The sequence below is a fragment of the Asterias amurensis genome, chromosome 14, assembly GCF_032118995.1.
Source record: "Asterias amurensis chromosome 14, ASM3211899v1".
In the NCBI taxonomy this organism is placed as follows: Eukaryota; Metazoa; Echinodermata; class Asteroidea; order Forcipulatida; family Asteriidae; genus Asterias; species Asterias amurensis.
The window spans coordinates 10,280,110-10,307,909 of NC_092661.1; the positions used below are offsets into that span (position 1 = coordinate 10,280,110).

A 27,800-nucleotide genomic window follows, 5' to 3' on the forward strand; every position below is an offset into this window, starting at 1 on the left:
ATCCCAGTGATACATCCATTGTCCATACCACATCCCTCCGTACGACCAGCCAATCAAATACACGCCTTGATCTAATTACTAGTAGGCTAGGGAGCACGGTTCCGCTTTAGGGCGTCTAGATCCCACGCTACAATTTTGTCTCTATCACTCTCTCTATCCCAGCTTCTACTCTGCCTCATTCTTCATTCATTAGCGTGCTATATGCCCTATGGTGAGCACTCACACACAGACTCATGTTATTTTTCTACTGGGCTTATTTTACAGGATAGACGCCTAGAGCAGTGTGTTGCACATCACGGATCCATACCGAGAGAGATAAATCGACCGAGAGTAGAGTTCGTTGCTATCGGGGTACGATAGCCACCACTTTCAGTTTTACGACCGGAGGGCGTGGCAGGACGTTTTGGCAACTCGAGAGGGATTCCACTACATCATCAGCGTGGAAGCGTAACCTTTAAAGGAATATTACAAGTGAGGTGTTCCACCCAAAAAAGCCGCAACAAAAGAGTTCAACCACAAAGGCGTTACGTAGGCCATTTCATTGCCCGAGGCTAATCCAGAACATCGTTTTTTTATTTGTTGTCGAAGGACGGCTTTATTCTGTTTCTCTGCCATGGATTTCTATCGGATTTGGATCTTCCTTTGGCTTCTGTGCATCCAAACCGCGTTTTCTCTCCCGGAATCCGTCAGGCTGGGTAAGTGATCTTTTTGAACTGTAAACTCTTAACTTATTTGCACTGCGTCATTTAAACAAATTATACTTTTACCGTTTTCTTAACGGTATTGATTCGAACCGCGTAGGCTGAATGTAGAGAGAACAATCAGAAATGAACTACCTTATAGTTGTAGTCGATAATGTTCTGACAAACAGCAAGCCCGACTCCCTGCTGAGTTGTTTCGGGGCCTCCTCTCTCCTCATCAGATCTTCAAAATAAGAAAGTCTCTCAAGGATCAGCGGAAACAATTACAAGAGGTTTTTGCTCCCCCTGGGGGGAAGGGCCTTAAAACTGAGTAACAAAAAGATGCCTGTTGAAGTATGCTCTTGTAGATGACAGGGGAAGACACTCATGAAAGAGTGGACTAAGGGTTCTCTAATCGAATGCAAACAGAGAGACAGTCCGGGGATAGGAAACCGCTTCCGGAAATAACCCTCTCTCCGGTTTTTTTCAATCGTGGAGTCACCGGTTTTGTCTCAAGTCTTGTCTCATTCCTTTCGGTTGTTTCACACCCAACTCAAAATTCTATTCATGTATTCAATTAGAAGTTTAGGGGGCATAATCGCAAGTTGTGCTATACCGGCCGGCGCGGGCTCTTGGGTCGTGTTCTAGCTTGTAGATGTCAAACAGAACATGTTTAGTTGCTCTGTATCCTCGTCTATGTGCTTAACGGTGATTGTACATGTTGTAAGCAGTTATAATCCCACGACTATGGGATTATTCTTAACATGTTCCTTTTATTTACATGTTTGCCACACTTCGCGAGCACACATTCGTTGTTGTTTCGCCACTATTTGCTGATCCCCGTCCGTCCATGTACAGACCACTCATGCCGGTCACGTACCGTCTGGGGCTGGCGTATAGTTTATACACCATAGGTCTCTTGGAGCACACACTGCATCAAAAACATAGTCCAAGTTTTAATAACCCATATGAAACATGTGTTTTATGGTAATTTGATGACCTTAAGAGACACACAGCGTAACTGTGACTTGTGATGTAAGATGTAAAATGTTTCTGTTTACAAATAGAAATTTGTTAACTCAACTCAAAACTTAGAACACAATGCAACACGTATGTACCAATTATGATCCATGAAAAGTTATTAAAACTAAGTATATTTTATTGAACAATTTTAAATGCACGTTGGAACTGCGAACCATTCGCTTGTCATAAACTTGTCTGTGTGTGTCCTGTCAACTAAAGACCGACAATTATTTAAATTAAATTATATTTATATTGCATTTATATTACAGTAAAGATAGTTAAAGTATAGAATTTAATTTAAAAATCAGGTGATTGAAAAAAGAAATTGATTCAAAAAAGGAAGGTGAACACGGCTGACGTTCCTGACCGCTTTCAAGTACAGAAGGTCTGTCAAATTGATCATTATTTCAAATGTAGATAAATATTTTTTTAATACTTTTTTGTTTATACTAAGAACACGCAATAGACAGCTACAAAATAGCTGATATAACCATTTTCAGTGCAAGAATGATCATGTTTACATAACATATCAAAAGAGTAGACGAACAAAATTACAACAAACATAGTATGGTCATAATTATAGCACAAAACAGCAAATTAATAAAATACTCATACAACAAATTTAACGTTGAAGATAGCTCATCCGAGAAAATTGGTGTGTTAAAATAAAAGCTTTGATTTGTTGATCGAATCCTACGTCCATGGTTGGATGTATTCACAGCAAGTCTTTCGAAAAACCAATACGTCTGCAAAGAGGTTAACGCGAGTGTCCAAATTCTCACCATTAATGTTGCAATTGGCACTGAGATGTAATATTGATGTTGCAATGAATTCGAGAGAGTTTCTTCATTGACACACGATACGTCAAAGTCTAACCGATTATTCTTAAGGGAACGGTTTATAGATGAGAAATCTTGTTTGTAGCTGTAGATTGGAATCCGCGAGGTCGACTAGAACCACGATTGTTCCAAGGCACAGGTTGACGTACATTGAAAACATTAATAATTTCTACATGTAGTGTATGGAAAGTATAGAGGTCAGCAATAAAGTTGTTTGAACTGTTAAACTAAGATATGATGGCATCATGGTACCGCATAGACATTACTGAACAGGTACTTATAACTGGTTTAGAGGGGGACATTATATATTTAAAAAACACAGATACAAACATCGAAACAATAAGGACAAACAACAAAACAGCTATAGGACTTAAAGACCCTGGACACTTTTGGTAGTTGTCAAAGACCAGTCTTCTCACTTTGTGTATCTCAACATATGCTTAAAATAACAAGCCTGTGAAAATTTGAGCTCAATTGGTCGTAGAAGTTGTGAGAAAACTGTGAAAAATAAAACACCCCTGTCACACGAAGTTGTGTGCTTTCAGATGGTTGATTTCGAGACCTCAAATTCTAAATTTGAGGTCTCGAAATCAAATTCTTGGAAAATAACTTCCTTCTCGAAAACTAAATTACTTCAGAGGGAGCCATTTGTCACAATGTTTTACACTATCAACCTCTCCCCATTACTCGTAATCAAGTAAGGTGTTATGCTAATAGTTATTTTGAGTAATTACCAATAGTGTCCACTGCTTTTAATGTATAACTGAAAACCCCAAATCGACGTGCGAGGCTCTGGTCCATTTGACTTGATATGGTGGCTTATCACCAATAAACAAATGAAACAACCCAATAATCCCATGTATGGTGAGTTTCAATTTACGTAGCCATATATCAAGTTTTGATGGTTGTCAAATTATTCCAAATTGTAAGTTTACCTAGCATTATATTGCTATCATAAAGGTAATATAAAAGGATGATTGTTTTTCCAACTCATTCAAGCCATGCAGATATACAGTTACAATGCCTTTAATTTATCTTTTACTAAAATGATACGTATCATTAATACATCATAAAGGTAATCTGATGGCATCTGGTGCTGACAAATAAAACAGCAACTTCATGCTCCTTCGCTGCGCTCATACGCATGAAAAACAGTTTCACTTTATTGTAAGACACACAATAAACACACCTTGAAAACATTATTAGGTTTCAGAATTTATTAAATCATGGGAGTGGGCCGTTGTTAAACTGCATATGAAATAAAACAGCAAACACATTTACGTTTCGCTTGTAATGTGCACCAGCATTTTTTGGGCCATATAGTTTTAGAGGGAAAAGGGAAAAAGAAACATAAATTCTCACCAGAGCCTGTCTATTAGAAAAACTATGGGGGTTAAAATCTCCACAACACTGAATTACGACCAACTTCTAAAATTCTGTACTTGAATTAAAGCCATAGGACACTTTCGGTACAGAACAAAAACAAAAGTTCACAGATTTACAAATAACTTACAGGATTTACAGAAGTTAATGGTGAAAGACTTCTCTCGAAATATTATTCCATAAAATGCTTTCCTCTTTGAGAAAACATTAAAACAATATCAATTCTCGATATCGAGAATATATCGGATTTATTTTAAACACATGTCATGACACGGCGAAACGTGCGGAAACAAGGGTGGGTTTTCCCGTTGTTTTCTCCCGACTCCGATGACCGATTGAGCCTAAATTTTTACAGGTTTGATATTTGATATAGAAGTTGTGATACACGAAGTGTGGGCCTTGGACAATACTGTTTACCGAAAGGGTCCAATGGCTTTAAACATTAATAAAACATATTGTGATTTTTGTTTTTGAAAGGGCAATGGCACCAAAGCATGTTCTCCTTGATAAATGGCACCTTAGGTGGAAATTGTAAATGTCTACTGGAACATTTCAAGGAAGGGCATAAAGGCAGTGACCAGAGGGCACCGAGGCAATCGCCTGCTTCAATGACCCATAAATCAACTGGGCTTGAGCTGCAGCACAATTTGCTCAACAATGTTTAGCTTACTAGAAACAAGCAGGATACCAACCACATAATTGTGAATGAAACATGGTAGTTTGGCTGGTAACATTATTCTGGTAAGCACAAATTTGATGTGCTTTATGCTTAAGCAGCTCTATGAAATTTGGCCCTGGCCTGTAGTGATGTTGTTGACGTGATATAGCTGTAATTCATTTGCCTATGTGTTTGGCTCGACGAGTATGACTATTCAGTATTAACCGGTGACGTCACTTTCCCCCAGACAGATTGACAGCGTCATCAGAAATGATGGTATTCCATGTTTCTGCACTTGTCGTGCAAAAATAACATCCCTAGAATGTTTTGAGTCTTTGTGTACTGTGGTCTGGTTTATATATTTGAGTCGATAATTAGCCTTCAAGTGCATTTAGATCGTCTCACGTCGGCTGTGACGGGAATTTTTCCTCGAAGCAGAGACATCATTTGGTGTAACCAATAAAACCTTTTTTGGTTGCGGATTTTTTGTTTATTATTATAACATGTGGACCAAATACATGTTAATCACAAAGAAGTCCATCAGCCATGATGCCTCATTTTTTTTTTTTTTTTTGAAAGGGCGGGGTTTTGGAAGCGATGTACCCTTGGGATAGTTTCCTCACCTATGTGAGGAAACTGTAAATTTCTACTGGAACATTTCAAGAGGTACCAACGCAATGACGTTGGGCAACGGATGGGGCATTTTCCTCCATTGCTTCTATGCAGCATCATGCTTGTGAATTATGGAACTCGTGACGTCACATGACCAGTGTACCATCTTGCCGGCCAGAAAGGCCCTGGAATGTACAATATTATTCTTTTAAACAATGGTACCGTGACATGCTGATTTAAATCTTCAGGAGAAATTAGTGCTGAGCATCTGTATAGTATGCACGATATGTATTTTTAAATACATCATGTACATTATACACAACTGTGGGTATGTGCCACTTTACAACCTCGTACATCGATACTCGAAAACCGCCTGTTTTCTTCTTTAAAATTCATGCGTGTGTTTTAGCTGATCCGTGTTTGCCATTACGATGTAGATAGTAAATACAAATAAGTCAAGTCAACCGCATTGGGGCTAGCTATACGTTGCAATAACAGTACTCCAAATTATGTCAGAATTACGGAAGCCCTGTGCAGCCAAATGTGTACAAAATTCAGCTGATATCATGTACGTACACGTTAACTATTGTGTACGTAATGTACATGTACACATTAAAGGCGCTAGACACTATTGATATTTACTCAAAATAACTGTTTGATAAAAACTGACTTGGTAACGAGCAATGGAGAGCTGTTGATTTGTGTGAAACGGCTTCCTCTGAAGTAACATACAGTTTTGAGAAAGATGGAATTTCTCACTCAAATAATAAAATACCAAACCTTTTGTTACGCATCTAAAAACACACAAACTATTGCAACGCGGGTGTTTTTTCTTGTATTATTCTCTCGCAAATTCGATGACCAATCTAGCCTAAATTTTCATAGGTTGTCATTTTATGCATATCTTGGGATACATCAAGTGAGAATACTGGTCATTGACAATTACTAAACGTGCCCAGTGCCTTTAAGTCTGTAGATATGTTTCGTGTCATTAGAGCGTTTTTTTTTTTTTTGCCTCATGTGCTTCCGAACGGATAATCACATTAAGGTAGAAAAATAAAAACTCACTTCGCTTTCATCTGAACGACCAAACCTTACAGGCACCATAGTGTGTAATGGAGTGTTAGTTTACATGCTTGATATCTCCCTGCTGTCATTAAAACAGCAAACGCACATAAAGGTTTTATATTTTTCAGCTCCATGCATGTTCATGGGATTCATTCATTACTTGCAACAATAATGACCATAATTGTTAAAGGAACATTACAGAATTGGTTTTGCTAGCAGAAACGTTGCTGACAGTGTAAGCACGTTATGTTATCAATTATATACATAAACTGACAAACCTGTAGAAGTTCGAGATCGATCGGCCATCTGGGTCACGAGAGAATAGTGAAAAACGGATTACAAATCTTGCATTGCATCGATGCCAAAACAAAAATGAATAAAAGGCTCAATGAGCGATAAACTCCAAACGCGAAATTATTTCCCATCAAATATGAAATTTCAGAGAGGAATCATTAGACCTTCTAAGTTGTATGTAAATCTTTGATCTTCACGATTTTTGTAATATATAAAATTATAATTCAAATGGCTGTACAGGAAATCTTCGCCTGTTCTGTGCTTTATTGACCCGTCAACTGCAGTAGTGCTCATTCCATGTTTAGGAATTCCAGCTTCATACTTGAACATAATGTTCCCACAAAATGCCTCTGTCATAGAATATTGCGAAATATGAAACTGAAATGTTGGAATCCTTCCTGAGGAAGAACGAGTGTGACAACATGATTTTCAGCTGAAGTGTTACGTTGCGTCGAGGGTTCAAACGCTTGTGTAAACGGCAGGGGTGGAACATCGCCTGAGAACCCCTGCAGGGGATTTATCTTGGAACTCCGGTCGAACAAAAGTTGTGGTCACATTCCAAGTAATTTTAGAACATTGGAGATGCATCGAAGATGCCTTTTAGTGTATAGTGTAGTGTCTGAGGGGAGCAAGACAAACAGTCAAACCCGAGAGGGCGTCTGTGATGGGCTACTTACAGACTGAATGAATTGTGATCAGAACCAATGGCTATGACGTATTAGCAACATGAACTGCTTCTATAAGGGTATTGCTGGATGGCATATTTGTTATCTTATGGCCAAAGGGCCACTTTCATATTATGTCGTTTACCGTATACAGAACCTGGTGTTTGATAACTGCAAAGCGTCACCTGATTTTTGAGGTTTCGAAACATTTAATGTAAAGATGCACAAGCTGACATGAGTTCAATGTCGCAGTGTATGATGTTGAATGGTCAGACAGTAGGAGGGTTGACTTACTAAATTATGTAGATGCAATCATCACAATATATATCATAATAATTCAGGCTGGTATAGTTTACCTATCGTTAAAACCACAGTGGATGATATTGAATGGTCGGGCAGTAGGAGGGTTGACTGTGTACTTTGTAGATGCATTCACCACATGATTTCATATGGCAGGCTGGCACGGTTTTTATATATCTTTCAAAGCAACATCACACTGGACGGTGTTGAATAACTTTGCTAACAAATTCTCACAAAATTTTGGCATGAAACTAGTCAAAGACGGTGAGTCGAATGGATTCCGGTTAAGCAACATTGTCAAATGCATGACACTTTGTTGGTGTTTTTCAAAATTTGAACTCAGATGTGTGTACACGTAAGATGCATCTATCCAGGTTGCGTACCCGACTAGATTGTCTTCGTCTATGGCTAAACCCCCTAAGCCATAGCCGTAAGTCAAAGCCAGGCTTTTGAGGCATTGTAAACGATTACTATAGAGCTTATGATGCTGTGAAGCTATACTATAGTGAAGCCGCTAATTTATCTCACCCACCCATGTCATAATAAGGGTGTAATGTGTATAACATTGGGGCATATTTAACCAGTTTCGCCAGCAATTTCACACAAAAATAAATATGTACCGTAATATAGTTTTCGCAACAATACCCAAATCTAATAAATTTGTAATTATTTATGTTCTATTACAGATTGCCATATTGTTATTTTTTACTACTATTAATGTTGTTATTAACCAGTATCCTTTTAATTAAAATTGACCCATCCGTTTCCCATGTGAATTCTCACTTGATTAAATAACCACTCCAGCCCAACTCGTATAATTATTTATTTCGCTGCATATTTTTGTGCCAATAACTGGTCAGGATAATTTATTGTTTTTTATTTGCTGTGACTATCCTTTTTCAGGTTTTCTTTTTTACCAAGAAGCTTGATTGATTGTGTTAAGGTTGAACTGGATTTGGCAATAATGCAGGACACTCAAATTACGTCGTTCGACCTTCAACTAGACTCGTCAAGCACTATTAAGCAAACTCATTTAGATTTACGCTTTCCCGGAACGTAATCAAATGTTATTTTTTCTCGTGTTTTTGTTGTTCTTTATTCGTGTATTAAGTTAATGCGAAGCAATCAGATTGAATTAGTGTAGAACTACCAATAGGCAATTATTCGATGTCCCTGTAGGGGAATAATGCAATTGAATTAAATATACTTAGTTGAAGTGTTGTTGCAATTGTCAAGTTACCATCGGAGAAAGAAAAAATCGGCTTCGAATGCTTCAATCTCCTTTTGGGAAAAAACACACCTGATACACAAAGCATGATATAAACACTACCATTTAATTCATTACATGTGTTCCTTTCATGATAATTGTGTTGAAATTTGAAGGAACGAACTGTAACTACATTTTACATAATTAGTAAAAGTAAGACATAAATATTCATGAGCTCATTGTTCAGTGGTCATTTGTTTTCATGCTATGGTTTTTTTGTTGATGATCTTTTAAATTATTTTCGTCCATGCATTATGCGCTTCCTTCTTTAAAAATGGCATCCTTGACTTTTTACCTAGTTTGAAACTAATAAAAATAAAATGACCAAACGTAAAAATATCGAACAGTTAACCTTTTTATATATATGCGGGTGATTAAAAATTGCCTGTTTGTTAAAGCGGTTTATGTGTGTTGTGGTGTTTGAGCGCGTGATTAAATCAATCGTCGCCTTATTTATTATTTGACTTTTGTGTATTTTTATAATTTGTTTAATTTTTTATTTTGGGTTTCTGTTTAAGGCTTATTTTTAATTTCGTTGTTTTAAGGCTTCTCTGTTTTAGTTGTTTCTTTATTAATTGGTATTATTATTATTATTATTTGTTTCATACTTATTTTGCATAATTCCGGGTGTTGATTTGAATGTGGGAGGGTAAAGTTAAATTATCACCAAATTTGAAAAGACCCTGCGCTTTAACGAACCCCTCATACTCAACAAGCAACAAATTGGAGGGTGACGACACACCGTGATGGCGTAGGGCAAACTCGTGGGTAGACACAACTCTCTCGCGCCCGGCACAGTTCCTGTTGACACAGTCCTGTCATCTCGGACCGTCTCTATCTCTCTCTCCCTCTCTCTCTCTTTCTGTAATGCCAGAGACCGGTATGCAGGAATGATGTCGATTATGAACCCCAATCATTGTTTGTGTATTCAGTCGACATACCGATCGAGACTCGATCGACCCCCGGCAACTTAGATACAACAAAATAAGCCGGATAATATTATTAGTTCATTTTGTTTCGAGACGCGATTTCGAAATCGATGATGGAGAAATTCGAAAACCATAGTACAAATACCGTTGTAATTGATACCTTTTGTTTGAATAATGAACTGGTTGCAATTAGGTACACTTCATCAACCACATTCCTGACATGGGAAAAACTGTACGTTTAGTATTGGAAATGCATGTTTCAACCTTTTACTTTGTGCATTTCTGCTCAACAGTTTAAAGGCAGTGGACACTATTGGTAAATGTCAAAGGCCAGTCGTCTCACTTGGTGTATCTCAACATATGCATAAAATAACAAACCTGTGAAAATTTGAGCTCAATTGGTCGTCGAAGTTGCGAGATATGAATGTAAAAAAAAAAACATTTCACACGAAGTTGTGTGCTTTCAGATGCTTGATTTCGAGGCCTCAAGTTCTAAATCTCAGGTCTCGAAATCAAATTCGTGGAAAATTACTTCTTTCTCGAAAACTACGTTACTTCAGAGTGAGCCGTTTCTCACAATGTTTTATAATATCAACAGCTCCCCATTACTTGTCCCCAAGTAGGGTTTATGCGAATAATTATTTTGAATAATTAACAATAGTGTCCACTGCCTTTAAGTGTGCTAACATGTCCAGTTTGTCACCGCATTAAAAAAAGAAGGATTTTTTGTTATTCTGAGAAGTTGTGTCACTAGGTCTCTGATAAAAAGTACGAAAAACTTTGTTTTAAACATGAACAAAACAATTCCTGTAACTTCCTCATTTGTGTAAGGAGATAAAAATCAAATTCACTTGGAAGTTGCCAATACTTTTTCGGACCTCGGGCATGAAGTCAGGCAACTTGAAAACATGTTTCATAAGAATGTTCACACTGCTGCATAAAAAAAGATATTGATAACTAAATAGAAAACGATGTGTATGGATACAATTTGATTCATCAAATATCGGTACAGTTTTACAGCAAACATCTAGTACAGTGTAAACAGTTCAAAAACAGCTTAATAATCGATTGGTACTCAGTGCATGGGAATACGACTCAATATTTAAAGGGAAGGTACACGTTTGGTAATTACTCAAAAAAATATTAACTTAAAACTGACTTGGTAACGAGCTGTTAGTAGTATAAAACATTGTGGGAAACGACTCCCTCTAAAGTAACATAGTTTTTGAGAAAGGTAATATCTCTAAAATAAAAAAAGACTTCTAGATAGAAGTCTTTTATTCTTATCTGAAAGCACACAATTTCGTCCAATAAGGGTGTTGTTTCGTTCATCATTTTCTCGCAACTTCGATGACCGATTGAGCCCAAATTTTCACAGCAACTTCGATGACCGATTGAGCCCAAATTTTCACAGGCTTGTTATTTTAGGGTTGTGATGGGATACACAAAGTGAGAAGACTGGTCTTTGACACTTACAGAACGTGTACCTCCCCTTGAAAAAAAAAATTAAAAACAGGACTATGCTGGACTATAACGTGTACCATATTTAAAGCATTCGGTACCTGAAGGCCATCAAATGGAATATGGCCGGCAGATTCCTTGCTATAACTTACACCATGTGTGATTTTCAGACCTGATTTGATTTGAGTGTTTTTTTTTTCTGCAAGTCTTGAAAGGCTACAGTTAAACTTTGAATCGAAACAAGATTTGTATGCGGAGTGTAGATTGCCACGTGGTTACGGTTTACTCCATGTGACTATACTAAGCGTGTTGCTATCGTATGGAGTGGTATCCCTTAAAGGCAGTGGACACTATTGGCAACTACTCAAAATTACTGTCAGCATAAAAACTTACTTTGTCACAAGCAACGGAGAGCTGATGATAGTATAAAACATTGTGAGAAACGACTCCCTCTGAAGTAACGTAGTTTTCGAGACAGAAGTGTCACTAAAATAATTATTTAAATTTGATTTTGAGACCTGAGAACTAGACGTTGAGGTCCCGAAATCAAGCATCTGAAAGTACAAAACTGTGCAAAAAGGGCGTTTTTCTTCCATTGTTCTCTCACAACTTCGACGACCAATATTGAGCTCAAATTTGCACAGGCTTGTTATTTTGTGCATATTATGTCGCGATACACCAAGTGAAAAGACTGGTCTTTGACAATAGTACCAAAGGTGTCCAGTGTCTTTAATACAAACGCGTGTCCAACATATGCATTACCTTGGATTGTAAGTTTATTGCAATGTGATGGCTCTCTGCATGGCAGCCATATATAATATGATCGGTGTTCATTTAGTGCACTGTATAATAATGGTCTCTGGAATATTATAACGAGTTGAAATAATGTGGCTAATGGGGAGGAATCCTCTTCAGAAAATCACTACCGTATGCATTAGATGTTGTTCATGTCATTAAGGCAATTAACAAATTGGCTATTTTATCCATGAAAGCAAACAACACACACAAACCACACACATGGCTGTGTGTTTACATTCATTAGGGAAAAAGGTTAAAAGGTTAGGGAGAATCGTATTCTGTATAATTGTAAAAACACTGTGTAGACGTGGTTAAGTCCGCATAGTGTTCGAAGACCCTACATTATGTGGATCTCTTTTGTTCTCATGTCCACACTTTGTATGAAGCGGTTTTTTTTTAACATATAATATTATTTTTTTAATAATGATATTCAGATAAAGTGGTCGCTCAAACAGAATGCTAGTTTCCAGTATTTCTCGTGAAATATGATCGGTCTATAAATACTGTTTTATCCCATGAAGCAAAGCTCGTTTATTTCTTCAAATGCCCATATTTCTGTTCCAGTCCTCGTAAATCGGTAATCCTAACTACGAAGACATACCAAAGCTCACCACATTCAAGCGAGAAAAACTAAAGCTTCAGCAAGATTTGTTGGTAATACCCGATGCCAATGACCAGGCAGTCATGCCATTCTATCTAATTGGATAACAAATTCTCTAATAATTTTCGCTCTCACCGTCCGCGATAGCCCCTGGATATTGCTCGTCCCATTTCATATGATGCCTGATGTGACCAGGACACGGGGAAATGGGGTCCATCTCAAATAAAAATAGGATTTGAGTTCACATGGCCTTCGGGCTGGGGAGGGGTAAAAAAATGATCACTTTGTGGTTAACTCTGTCCGATTTGTTTTGATTGTACAACCTTCGCGAGACCCTTAAATTTTTTGTAATTTTGCTATTTGTAATTTATTCCACTTTCCATAATTATTATCAATTTCCAAAAACGAAATGCAGCTGAGCGTGGCGAAAGCAATTTATTTTCACAGCGTGCTGTAAACGGCTCTGTGTGCATTACTCAATGTATTCCTAGAAGATTATAATGACAATGCATTTTAATCCATTGTTTGCATACATATATATCTGTATTTTAATTCCATTTTAATAACTTGTGCCTTAATTAGATTCCAGTCTCCGTATGTCTTGTGGATAAAGGTCTGGGGTTCGCGGTGGAAAACATATGCGTTGGTTAACAAGAGCGATTGAGGGTGTAAAATGACCTGTTGTCTTTGTTGGTGATGGTGTTGTTGGTGTCTTTCATGTTACTGTTGTTGTTGTTTTTGTGTCGTCATCGTCGTCACCCTTGTTATTGGCGGTAGCTGTACTTGGTAGATACTGGCTTTGATAGCTTTACATGTAATGGCTGGAAATTAAAAAAAAGCAAACAATACACCAACTGGTTAGTGTATTTGAACATTATTTGCGTAAATGAATTTGTGTAAATCAAATCATTACAAATACTGAACCATGTATTATGTACAAATCCTTCATAATAAACGAAAACATTATGGTCTACATCAGTAATGAGATTGAAACAAGACTCTTTATTTATCACTATATTTATTTTAGATTAACATGAGGGTGCCCACATTGAGAATCATGAAATCATGTATATACAAAAAAAATCATAAACCATGCCATTGGCAACTGCATTCCGTTCCCTGTAGTCAGTACCTATCATTAGACTGATTCACTCTGTAACCAATTAAAGGTGCCAAACTATTAATTTTCAATGGATACTCTGTAAAATCTGAGTCTTTCTAGGAATTTTTCGGTTTGGGGCCAAAGGTAGACCTATTCTTAGCAGACCTTTGTGGCACCGTTCTTCGGTTTAAGAATTTGTTCAATGGAGTCTCAGTTACATTTGGTCATGGTTTGGAATCGGTTAAGGGCAAGGTCTCTACAGTTCAGCAGACTTTTCTACCACCTTGTCTCCTTTGAAGAAACATGCCGTGCTAAAGCCGTTCTTACCCGGGTAACCTCATCGCCTCCCAAGCCCCACCATCGCAGCTTAGCTTGATCGATTGACTGCAATCTATTTGGGACTTGAGTGCAATTACTACACAACTTCACGCCAATTAATTGCATCGTATCCTTCCGGAGTCGCGTCGTCCCTGTTTTTAATACGCAATCAAAATTAAGAAAACCGGAATAATGGCTCCGGAGAAAAGAGCTTTCTACGAACCGTAGACTTCGCTGTAGCTCTAACAAGAAAACTTGCTGATAATTTCATAAAGGTCTTGACTAATTTTCAAGGGAAAAGTACATGATAAGAGAAGGAGTGAGCCCAAGTGATGCACTTTGTGCTGTTTTCTTGGGAAAGGCTTGATGAAACAAACTGCAGCTAAATGCACTACAGAACTTTGAATGGAGTTTTGTTTATTTTATTTTAAGAGAAGCTTTCCACCACGACCGTCCTTTTTACCATAGTTTATGCGTAGATGTTTTTCAATATTACTAACATTTACGGAGCTCACACAACGACAATAGAACAATTTGCATTTCTGTGTCCTGAAACTGACTCAACATTTCATATCATTGTTTTTACTTGGATTGTTATTGCATAGAGAAAGCTCTATATTCACAGTCTAGACTTGCGCTACAACCTTTATTAAATTCAGAATGAGCGACCTTTTTGTTTGACTGTCTTCGAGTGAACGATTTATTTTTTAATCAGGTTCTGTTGTTTTAGTAATTGGTTTTTTTTTTTTGTTCTTTCATTCCGTCTCCAATAGGTTATTTAGGTTTTTTTCTTGCTTTTTTTGTAATCATTTATTTTATCTTTATCTTGGTAGTAATGAGGCCTGACACATCTATGATGACATTTGAAAACCTTTGTCTTGAGCCGGACAATTTCAAATGTATACATGGAATCTTGTCCCAAGATGATTTAAAATATTTGTTTTTAAACACGTCCACTTATAGCCCTGGCGGCCTTACACTTTCGTATTGTGCTACAGTGACGTCCTGGATATCAGGGTACATTTCTGAGTTATGAAGCTTTGGAAATGTTCCGGCCCAGAAACGGGCCTTAATAGTTAGGACACTGTATATGTGTACAGAGGAAGAGTCCTATATAGGGCTAGCCCACCTAGATCTAACCAAACAAAATAATTATGTTTCAAAATACCGCGCCAACGATTATTATGTGTTTATCAAAAAACGTTGTTGGCGACAACAACAATGATATGTATTTATGTACCGTAAAGCCCCGAAGCCCACTTAAAAACCACCTCTTTAATGCTATTTGGTGTATCATGATACCAGCTTTATAACCGTCCCGATCCTCAGGGAGCCATCGCAGTCATTGATCGGTAACCCAACCGACATCCGATTGGAAACTCGCACGCCTGGTCACGGTTTCAATTTCGAAATATCTGTATATCATAGAAGCCTTAATGGTAAGTCGCCATCTTGGATCGCAGTTGATATGCTGTCAACCCGGCTACCAGCCCAATAACACATTATGTTTTATTGGTACAACTTGACGGTTGAACAAACTGTGCTTTGTATAAAGAACCAAAGTCGTCGTATATATGGTTTATGGTTTTTGGTTTATATTTAATACATTTACCAATTTGCGGTCCAACGAACGAATTGCATTTTGAATTTTACAATTTGAAATTATATCAAAACACAAAAAGTACGATATGAAATAAAACAAAAGGAGAACAATATCAATATAGCCTAGTAATGATATTTTTTATCTTGATCTTGACTTTGTTTTTGTTTTTGAAATGTCACTAGATACAAAACTATGTCAAAAGTTCCGGGACTAATTTTCTAACAACAAACTTAACAAGGGGTTTCTCACACAGCCCGCCAACCACACAACCAATCAGAGCATTGATTGACTTGAACTGGATCCTCTGAACCCCTATAAACAAGCCCACTCTTCTCTTACCTCTTCAGTGTATTTTATTGAAGCAGTTTCTGTTTTACCAAACCGCACAAAGTATCGTGTCTCCTCAATCGGTTTTTTATCAAGGCTTAAATTTACAATGTTTCAGAAATTGATAGGTTTATTTTATGGTCGAATCGGATATTAGTTTTGTCAGCTTATTGCTGATTTATATTCCAGTCTAGTGTTACAGTGCATATGAAATGAAAGCAACAGTTTATGCTCAATATAATGTTTATTCATTGAAAAATCGTAATAAAATAAAAACTTTAAAATGTCATGGTATTTTTATCACGTTTACAGAGGTGACAGTGGGCATCAACTGCGTATCTGGCCGCAGCATTCACGAGCGGATACCATGAATATTCAAACCTCAAAAACCTGAGGCAAGCTTTTGAGATCTGAATTTTCGGCATTCTTTCATTTAGTCAACGGAGCACTTTAGACGTAATAATCTCCCAAATATTATATCATTAATATCTTTGTAACAAGAAAGATTTCGGAAAAAAAAACTTTTACACAGTTCTTCGGGGTCATTACCAAAGCATGATCGTACCTAGGAAAGGGGTTTGTGCGATTGTAAATGGGGTTGTGTGTGTGCTGTATTAAACACTGTTAAACACTCGGGACACATTGTTTGGCAAAGGACATCTGTGTCAAAGGGTTCCGTAAATGGGCCGCATTGGGTTTTCACTAAAGAATGGAAAGAACTTGAAGAACATGTTTTCGCTTCCGATGTGCTGTGTTGGTTAGTAAAGTTCGAAGGAAGTCTGAAACAAATAGACCTTCAGCTTGGCAAGCTTGTCGAAGCACCCACACCCCTCCACCCTCAACACCCCCCCCCCCCCCCCCCCCCCAATACAAGGTACTCTCATAAGGGGATAAGACCGCCCATCGTGTTGCCTCATCACACCGTATTGTGCCGAATAAAGATTAAAAGTCGCATTGTCATTTGAGAAAAAATACCCCCAGAAAAGGATTTCATATAACCTTGACAAGCGGATCATGCTCAGATGGCAGCCTTGTAGAGGGCGTCTGCCCCCTCGATCACCCACCCCAACAAAGCCCACTGGACCTCATTAGGCCAGTAATCAAGCATCCTCATCGACCATCGTTAGATACCAATGATCGCATTGACACCAAACGGAAAACATGTGTCGAGTTTTACTGTGACGTTAGTCCTCTAACGGGAGGCGTAACCGGGAAAGCAGAAATCACTTGAATCTGTTTTAAAAAATTGACATCTGTATTTAAGGCCATTATCCTACATAATTGCACGCTCTTAATTTGCACTAATTGAATATAAGCAGTGTGGACACTTACTGTTCTCATTTGGTATCATTAACATAATTATGAATCCTTTTTGGTTCCTAGAGATTAATCTCATTAATTTGGGAAATAAATCTTCTGGTGCAAGCATTTCAAGCTGAAGTTTCAAAACGAAAGCTTCAATCAGTCATAAAATGCACATCATTGAACGCCAAAAGTGCCCATCCAAAGTGGTCAGTTCATTTGAGAACGATCCTAGACCCTTTCTTATCGACGTATACTAACTTGTCCGAAGTTCAATTGTTAAAGATGCTATGCCAGATTTTTGGCCGATTTGACCCAAAAATTTTGATTTAAAATTCAATAGGTATTTCGATGGGGGTCGAGAAAGTTACAAGCTTTCATTTAAGCCATTGCTCGAAACAGTCCGTCAATTATTAGTAGCAGTGAAATAAAGTGCTCAAAATTAGTTTTTGTCGAGATCCCGATAATATATCACGTGACCAATTCTTATGTGTTTTAGAAGAAACGTTTTAAATTTTTGTCATGGTTACTGACCATTAAAAGTAAAAGTTAAACTTTTTTTCGTTAGAGCCGATGATACTCTTTGAAATACCGTTCACGCAAAAAATCTATTTTTTAATGTTTGGGGCCAAAAATCTGACAAAGCACTGTAAGTTGTTTTGTATATTATATACAAATGTGGACAAGAGGGGAAATGTGGACTTGGGTTGGTAGGTGAAACATCTTTAACTTTACTAAAATTGTAGGTTATATCCTTGTATGGCATTTTCTAATCTACATTTTGTTTATACCACAATGTTTTGCAAACAGTCAAACACCGGACACCAACGGTTGACAGATGTCGTCTTGAGGATGTTGGGATAGAATTTTTGAACGGCTTCAGTGGCTAGTCGTCTGCAAGATAACAAAAAGATACAGAGAAGAGGCTTTGTGGACTTTGTAAAGTGTTTGCCTTTTATGAAAAAAAATAATGCCTTCGATGGGCCGACGGTTTTTATGGGAATGCTGTAAGGATCGGTCTTTGTGATCGATAATAACGGAGGTCAGTCAGTTAATCGGCTTATCGGATCTTGTGATGTATCCATAGAAAACTGATGAGGTTTTCGATAACTGGGATCCACTGACAGCTAATAATCCACTAGGACTCCATGTTTGTCATTGGGTCTTATCGAAAATACGTCTTGTTTGGCATCAGGCTCCACCTGCCTGATTAAAACCCCATGTAGGAAAGCACACGTTTCCTAAATAAATGACAGAGCCAATAGCAAACCATAGTCGTGGTTTCGAAAAGCGTCAAGTCTGTGACAGCTTATAATCCACTGTAGGACTCCATGGTTGTCATTGGGTCTTATCGAAACTACGCCTTGTTTGGCATCAGGCTCTAAAAACCCAAATAGGGAAAGCACATATTTGCAGATAGTAAACCATAGTCGTGGTTTCAATAAGCGTCAAGTCTGTGACAGTTTATGGCCCTTTCCGTATCCATGGCTTCGGCTTTGGATTGCTCCAGACTTCATTCTCTCGTCTGACGCCCAGAATGCGTACGCAAAACATGTGCAGTTGTCAAAACAACTGCGGGGCCAAGCTAGCCTGAGCTGAATCTGGAGTCGAAGCCGTGGTTTCGAAAAGGGCCTATCGACGATCAGACCCCATTGGGAAGGTATGAGTTCTGTAACAGTTGTGAAGCTGGTGTAATGCATCCAATTATATTCCTTCTTGTAATTATGAGACACCTTCTATAATGAGACACCGTGTTTGATAGTTTTTGCGAGGAATAACCAGCCTTTGAAACTGAGACGCCAAACTGAGGACTCCCCCTGATTTAAATATGCAGAATGTTTAATTCTGAAACTAAACTAACCCCCAGGTCTGATGAACAATGTCAAACACTCTCTTTTTTGTTCTTTTCCCCCTATTTAAGGTCGAATGAAATTCCAACTAACTCAATTTCGCATTATGATCACTCTGGTTGCAAGATACAGATGTTTGGCAGCATTGACTGATTGTGTGGGTTTTTTGTAACGATTGTTGGGTCGCTTGGTTGACTAGGTTAGTTTCTTGTGTTTGTTTTTGTACCTGTTTACTTGTTCATTTATTGATAAAATTTTCTCTTATCCCACAGTCAGCCTATTATGAATACCTCATTCAAAGTTATTAGAGAGTTTGTTTCCAGAATATATATATATACAGACCTGCATAAATAATAGGGAAAATTGACGTCGTGCACTTTAAAGACATAATTTGATTACGCTTTGACATTAAAATATTCTGATATCTTTCCCGATGACCCGTATTTCACGTCGTTAGTGGTCATTATTTCAGCATGGATTCCACGTCATAACGCAATAATTAGTCGAGCTCCATGCTTCGGTAACCAACATAGGCCTACATGTAAGCATCAGCACAAGTGCAGTGGAAACCAGGCAAAAGATACGTTTTATATCTTGAACTGTGACCATCAATCACCCTGTTTCCGTATAGTGTGCGAGCTTCGTGCGCTTTTTGAACATTTTGAACCGATTTATAAAATACATGATTTGAGCCATTGCATGGTGGGTATCAATATTTGGTTTGCGGTAACACCATGTGTAAGTCTCTTGCCACGAAGAGTTCTTTAGAGAACTGTCTTTCTTTATTCTCCTACCGCGGAGTAGATTTATCGGATGTTCGGGAGACTTCTCAGTTCTGAAAGGAACCGTCCTGCTTTTAACTACTATCTGTGCGGAAGGTATAGAAAATTGGCTGTGACGACAAATTGGCTATGACGATGATCGTTATTATCTGCACTACCGCAGATTGAGTTCTAAATAGTTCTCATCGTTTCGACTAGCTTGCTCCAGACATCGCCAGGAGACTGAAGAGATAATATTAAAGTGCGCAAGTTTGTTTCTCTGGCACGTTGAAGCAATGTAGGCCTATGTGGAACAAAATTGTCAGTGTTCGGGGGGTTATATTTATTTGTTTGTTTCTAGGGATGGATTTAAAGTTGCACGTCCACATGCAACACTCAGACAACCCAATATTTTAACGTACTTCAGCTTTTAAAGGTGATCGAACTCTTGAGTGTATGAGACACGCATGACCTCCGCAATGAAACTGGCAACTATTCCTCCAATTACACAGTCAGTTTGGTTTGCATTATAGTTCATAAGGGACCCTGTGTTAGCCACCCGGTGGTTTATTATGCAAGCTGCCCGTGCTCTATCAAATTCAAACTGCGTCTTGGCGGGGGCGCGTGCCACTCAAACCCCCGGGTGGCTACCACGCGACTAGGCCCAGCTCAGGCAGGCGGGCATTTCGTAAGGACTGTTAAAGGTGTGTGTAGAATGGGACACCGGAAGATGTGATTGCCAGCCTTGAAATGGTCACAAAAAGTCATTCATTTTTTGTCTGATCATACAGTTTGTATGTCTAGATATATTGTGCCCTTTAAGACTTGACTGTAAGAATTACGGCCTAAACGGGCGGGGGGGGGGACCGCTGTCGACGTTGCAATATCTCGTTGAAACATCTCGAAGCGAGGCAAATTTTGAATATTTTGGAAAACGATGTCTGTAACTTGCTGTAAGAGATGTTAAATTTGCATCGGGGATAAAGAACATTATTTTGGTTTTTACCCATACACCGATGTGTGTTAGCATTGATATGCTCTCCCGAGTCCTGTTGTGGCTTGTTGGTTTTTCTTTCAATTGACTGAAAGTGGCAATGTTGACAGACGGTAGTTGGGGTCGCTAGACCTTTACCGAGCTATAGCGGTCGTCTTGTTCGTAAATCCTGTTTCAGCTATCCATTTACAAATTACCAATGGTAAGGGAAGGTTTTGTTTGGTATCGCAGTGAGTTTGTTTGGTATCGCAGTGAAAAAGAACCCAGAATATATAGGTGTCTCGAACATTTTGGACAAAGATATTTGTTCTTTACCGCAAACATTATTGTGGGCGGGGTCGGTGTGTGGTGGTGAGGGCGTTTAATTACTGCAGTTGTTTTTGTTTTGCGGATAACACAATAAAATGGCCGCAGATAAGCAAACAAGCATTAGTGCCACGGTAAGTTTGATATAATAAAGAAAAAAGGATCAGTTCCGGAAAACATTTAAACGAGTCGTTGCCCTGCACCACCCGTAGTGCACTCGTATGTAATAATGTGTTCATTGGCAAATTTTTTTTCTTTTTCGGGGGTGTAGGCATTTCCCTTCACGGTTGTAATTAATGGTCTGGACATGTGACGCTCAAGTAATGCTTTTAGCTCCAAACACTCAAGTCGTTTGTCTCGAGCATGTTAAACACGTGAGCATGTACGGCTATTATGTTTGGAATGTATTGAATGGGTTTACTCGCAGTCGAAAAAGGACATAGGTAGTTGACAAACTTTTTTAAACCTAGGTATGCAGGCAGAGGTAACTTTTGTTAAAGGTGGGTTCACTCAGACGAATTGTGGTATAGTTGTAAACACATTTATATCTTGCCGGATCTTCCTTAAAAAAGCTAGTTGCCTTTGTGCTAATTTATACACAAATTGGGTTTGAAAATTTACTGTAGTGAGATTTGAACCATCGACCCCCGGGTTAAAGTGCCGGCGCTTCACCAACTGAGCCTTTTGTTGGGGGTCTCCCACATAATTGTCATTATTTTTGTGTGTGGGCTTGATAACATAAAAACAAAAAAGCCAGACAAATTATTGTAAATATCTTTCAGATTATGATAAAAAACTTGTGTAGGCAAGTTCTATTCTGTGATCGATTTGACCTCATCACGCCGCAATGCATTTCGTAACAGATAATAACATTCCTGCTAGATCAACCATTTAAAGGCAGTGGACACTATTGGTAATTACTCAAAATAATGATTAGCATAAAAAACTTTCTTGGTGACGAGTAATGGGGAGAGGTTGATGGTATAAAACATTGTGAGAAACGGCTCCCTCTGAAGTGCCATAGTTTTCGAGAAAGAAGTAATTTTCCACGAATTTGATTTCGAGACCTCAGATTTAGAACTTGAGGTCTCGAAATCAACCATCTAAACGCACACAACTTCGTGTGACAAGGGTGTTTTTTCTTTCATTATTATCTTGCAAGTGCGATGACCGATTGAGCTCAAATTTTCACAGGTTAGTTATTTTATGCATATGTTCATATATACACCAACTGTGAAGGTTAGTCTTTGACAATTACCAACAGTGTCCACTGCCTTTAAGAATATGACCTATCAAAATACTGGTACCAAGATATCAGATATACGACTCTTAATCCAGGTCTTTCAGATTGACACGGAACATTGCAATCTGTGTTTACTTTTCCCGTGGGAGGATAACGGCACGGGATCGTACTCCATCATTCCTTGCGTGGTTCATTCCCTGAAACAACTCAGTGTCTTCGTCGTCATGGCAACATCTTGGCTATATATCCCTAGGATTGAGCCTGTTTTAAATCATTCTTAAAGTAGGGATACGAAGAGCGTAGTGTCGTTAACCGTTTCGTTTACACCACCATGTACAAAATGTAACTATATACTGCTTATAGCTGTGCTAAGAAGACAACATTATAAGCAACATGTTCTGCCTAAAGGCACTGGATATTGGTAATTACTCAAAATAAGTGTAAGCACAACAACTTACTTGGTAACAATCAATTAGGAGCTGCTGATAGTATAACACATTGTGAGAAACGGCTCCCTCTGAAGTAACGTAGTTTTCGAGAAAGAAGTAATTCAATTTGGTTTCGAGACCGCAGAATTATATGTTAAGGTCTCGAAATCGAGCATCTAAAAGCACACAACTTTCTGTGACAAGGTTTGTTTTTCTGTTACTATCTAGCAACTTCGACGACCAAATGAGCTCAAATTTTCACAGGTTTGTTATTTTGTGCAAGTGTTGAGATACACTTAGTGAGAAGACTAGTCTTTGCCAATTACCAAAGGTGTCCAGTGTCTTTAGCAAATACTCAACTATAATTTTATGTGAAAGAACAAATAAATCTGAATGTTTTGTCAACTTTTCACACTAATTCCACTGATTGGTGTTTGTTTTAAGTCATTATTCGACGACGCTTCCCCATTGTCATTGCCTTGTGTTTCACCGTCTGGCGGTCCTCTCCGAATTGTGTAAAATGTCTTTCTAAAAAAATGGCAAGAACTCGGCCGTGTTTCCAAACGATGTCTGCGTCCCGTTGACGGACGACCGTATTTCGCACATACTGATTAAAACCTGTTTAGACAGGCGTCAGTCACACATGATGATATCACTATTTATATATATAAATTGCGTCATTATAATGGTTACATCCTTGGTGATCAGGTAATGTCATGGCTCCATGCTTACCGTTAGCAAAAATTTGGCTCTTGCGGAAGCAGGGAATTGTGCGCTTACGTCAGGCGTATTTCACGGATAAGCAGGTAAGCTTAGCTCGTGTGCGTTCGCACTCCGCGTTTAGGCGTTTTCCGCTACCAAGGTGATAGCGCAGATATTCTGCACTCGCACTGCAAGTGGATAATGGTGATCGTTTAAGCGCAGAATTCGGCTGTAAGCAGAGCCATGAAATTCGCTAAGTTTAAATTCTTGGTAGAAACATATTACGTTTTGCTATATGGGTAGCTAGGAGAATAACTTCGAGTTCGGTTCCTAGAAAAAAAGATAATTCTCCATTTGGTAATTGCATCCCCAGACGCATTGATTTTTTTCACCGGACAATAATATGTCATTTTTGACCGGATGGAAATCCAACCTTGTTCTGTTTATCCACTTTTCATTCTTTAAGAAATAGCTGACAGAATAGAATTGAACTTTTTACCCGAGTGCCTTGACAGAGTGCCAATGTGTCTCAAAGAGGACACTCGGTACAGTTAATGGCCCAGAAACAGTCAGAATTACCAATGCGAAATCGGTTCTTAACTTTCTGATGCAGTCTTTGGCTTACCCGATCATCCCTATTTTCCATAAGCCGCCTGCCCGTGCTCCGTTGATATGAAACTAGTTTTAATTACCACACTGTCAGCTTTCTCCCTACATCTGAGTAGATAAACATCACTCAGCATGAACACATTACCAAAACAAAGTCTGTAATTTATTTCACACAAAACCAAACAACACAAGAAAAGTGCAATGTAAAAAGCTTTGCCCAATTTCTTAGACCAATTTCATAGAGCTGCTTATAAGAACACACAGTAGCTTAGCACATCACAAATACTTACCAGAATTTGGATATCAGAGTCATATGCCTGTACCGACTACGACTGTATCCTGCCTGTTTTTGCTTATTCACAAGTTTCATATACAAGTCCAGCATTTCAAAAAATGGCACATTTAAAAGCACTGGTTTGGTAATTACTCAAAATAAGTTTTAGCATAAAACCTTACTTGGTAATGAGTAATGGAGAGATGTTGAAAAAAGGTGCAAAACTGCCTTTAAAACTGACTAGCCATAACAAGCCTTTATTAAATGACTCATCAATCCACATGTTTATGAGATGATTTGAAATAGTTTCAGCAGTTTTGTCTTATTTGCTAATTGTGGAAAAGATTTATTCTTCTACCTCCCTTTTATGTATCGTACTTGACTAGCCTGCGGATTTACAGTCGTTAAACTGACACACTGATCAAAACAAAGACATTGAAAGCACTGCGTTGTTGTTTTGTGTGGTTTTTTTTTTTTACTGCCACAGATCTCCCCTTTTTGTGAAAAACATTTGTCTGCGTTTGCTTCAGGAGAGGTTGGATAGGTTGTTTAATGGGGCTCTGAAAATGTGGTTTGGACTAATTATTTGGAATCTGTCCCATGTAGGTTCTTAGCTTGATTGATAGTTGCCCACAGATGAAGAAATCTTCTTATTATTCACTGGTCGCCTACAGGGAAAATATAAGTAATTTGATTATTATCCATTGAACTAATTGCTCTATTTCTCAATTTCGATTTGTATATATTATACATATCTTTCTTTCTCTATTTTAGAGCTCGACAATATCATATTGATTGAATTACCGTTGTCATGGAAACCAGCCGTCATTCTTCTGCGTTGATTTTGTTTAGCATCTTCTTTGCTTTGTGTAAAAGACGTTTCCACAAGTTGATTGGATTTTCAAACAACAATCAAACTATGCCTAAGTTGATTAAATTCAATTGATACTAAAGGCCGAATCTGCCATTCTCGTGTGTCATATCCGATAATCTAATCAGCGACTGCCCTTGTTTAACAGTTCTATAAGTAGCAAGGTGAATGTTTTTCGTTCAAGTTTAGGCTGATGACATCTCTGCACAAACGTATCTATTTAAATTGTCATAAATCATTAACTCGGAATGCAGCCAACTTGTTCCGCATGATTTATCCTGCACGCACTATTCAGCCCGTCGGAGTTGTTGTTTTACGCGTACAAAATTGTTGTTTTGTTTTATCGCCAACGTTTAGTTCATGGAGTTATATTTGTACTGTGAGGGATGGGACTGTACTATTTGCGTGTTATATTCCCTTGCATCTCATTACCATAATATAAATATGGAGTACTGTTAGTCAATGAGAAGGCTGCATTATCTGTTAAGCTTATGGGAAGTGGCTAAATCGAGCTAGTACGTTTGGTTATAGGTAAACGACACACGATTCGTGTCGAAGGAGAACACAACGCGTGCATGATTTCTAAAACATGTGTGTTGGTGTTTGTATGGCAAACCATCCGAGGACATTTTTCAATATGGACAACAGGTCCTCACTAGTCGGTTCTTTGTTTTCATGGGGTCCTCTGTATAGTGATTTGTGTACAACATCAATAGCGATAGCTTCAGCAGAAAGTACAATAGGTGTCCTCTAACGTCAAACACGACGGGATGTGTGTTTTTGTGCTTTAACCCTTTCATACGAAGTCGGAGCTGATAAAAAAAGAGGTCCACATAATGTTGTGGCTTGAAACACTATGTGGACTGACACACGCCCTAACAGTGTTATTTACAATGATGAAGAATAGGGTTTCCTTTAAATGTAGAACAAAGGATTGTCCACACAGTGACTCCTACACTGTGCAGTGTGTCTATAGTATGATGTTTGTTTTGTTTGTTTGTCTGTCTGTCTGTCTGTCTGTCTGTCTGTCTGTCTGTCTGTCTGTCTGTCTGTCTGTCTGTCTGTCTGTCTGTCTGTCTGTCTGTCTGTCTGTCTGTCTGTCTGTCTGTCTGTCTGTCTGTCTGTCTGTCTGTCTGTCTGTCTGTCTGTCTGTCTGTCTGTCTGTCTGTCTGTCTGTCTGTCTGTCTGTCTGTCTGTCTGTCTGTCTGTCTGTCTGTCTGTCTGTCTGTCTGTCTGTCTGTCTGTCTGTCTGTCTGTCTGTCTGTCTGTCTGTCTGTCTGTCTGTCTGTCTGTCTGTTTTTGTTTTGTTTGTTTGTTTGTTTGTTTGTTTGTTTGTTTGTTTGTTTGTTTGTTTGTTTGTTTGTTTGTTTGTTTGTTTGTTTGTTTGTTTGTTTGTTTGTTTGTTTGTTTGTTTGTTTGTTTGTTTGTTTGTTTGTTTGTTTGTTTGTTTGTTTGTTTGTTTGTTTGTTTGTTTGTTTGTTTGTTTGTTTGTTTGTTTGTTTGTTTGTTTGTTTGTTTGTTTGTTTGTTTGTTTGTTTGTTTGTTTGTTTGTTTGTTTGTTTGTTTGTTCGGTTGTTCGGTTGTTTGTTTGTTTATTCCCATTAAATCGGTTGTGTTACACAATATGTACGTTGTTTCAAATACAAAAAAGTTATTACTTGATAACCAACAGGTGTTTGTTATTAACGTTAAATTGTGGTATCGCGTGTCAAGTTGTGCATAATCACCCAAACGAACCTAACATAATGTGGGGGGCGGGGGATAAGGACTTTTGTAAAGAAATGTACCCCCCCCCCCTCTCGAGTAATTGGTCCATCCAGGACAACCAAACAACTGGTGCTGAATATTAATTCCAGTATACTCGAGGCAATTGTGTTTTTATACTTTGTTTTTAATCTACCATAAAAACAGTCATAGGTAGCCTTTTCCATGAAATATGCTAATAAACATTCATTTATGTGTACATTGCAAATAATTGTTTGGGTGTTAAATTTACACCACTGGTGTTTCACCAAAGCGTTTAGAGCGCTCTGTAATATTTAACCAGCAAAAGGATCATTTACAGGGTGTTAAATAACACACAAATAACTATATTAGTGTCAATTTAACACCATTTGATGTTAATTTTGATTCCCTGTTTGGTATCTTTATGTGACAACAGCCGTGGTTTTTGCGTGTACAGACGCTATGTATTAGCAAACGCCATATTGAACTTTGAACTGAGCAGACGGACGCCGAGACGCGTATGCGTCACGCCATTATCAGCCCCACACAAAATAGCGTTATTTTCTCAGTTTGCCAATCGGGCACATTTTCATAGAGCTGCTTAAAGGCAGTGGACACTATTGGTAATTACTCAAAATAATTATTAGCATTTACTGGGTGACGAGTAACGGGGAGAGGTTGATAGTATAAAACATTGTGAGAAATGGCTCCCTCTGAAGTGACATAGAATTCGAGATAGAAGTAATTTTCCACGAATATTTTGTTTTCGAGACCTCAGATTTAGAATTTGAGGCCTCGAAATCAACC

The 27,800-nt window shown here is 38.3% G+C and overlaps 1 protein-coding gene across 1 annotated transcript in view; it reads left to right on the forward strand.

Annotated features, from left to right (window-relative positions):
- The first annotated feature begins 205 nt into the window (after positions 1-205).
- The window catches only part of LOC139947215 (glutamate receptor ionotropic, kainate 2-like), a 92,074-nt gene continuing 64,479 nt past the window's right edge, over positions 206-27,800 (forward strand). The window contains 1 exon segment of the mRNA XM_071945087.1: positions 206-695. Coding sequence (XP_071801188.1) covers positions 614-695 — 82 coding nt within the window. The 5' untranslated portion in view covers positions 206-613.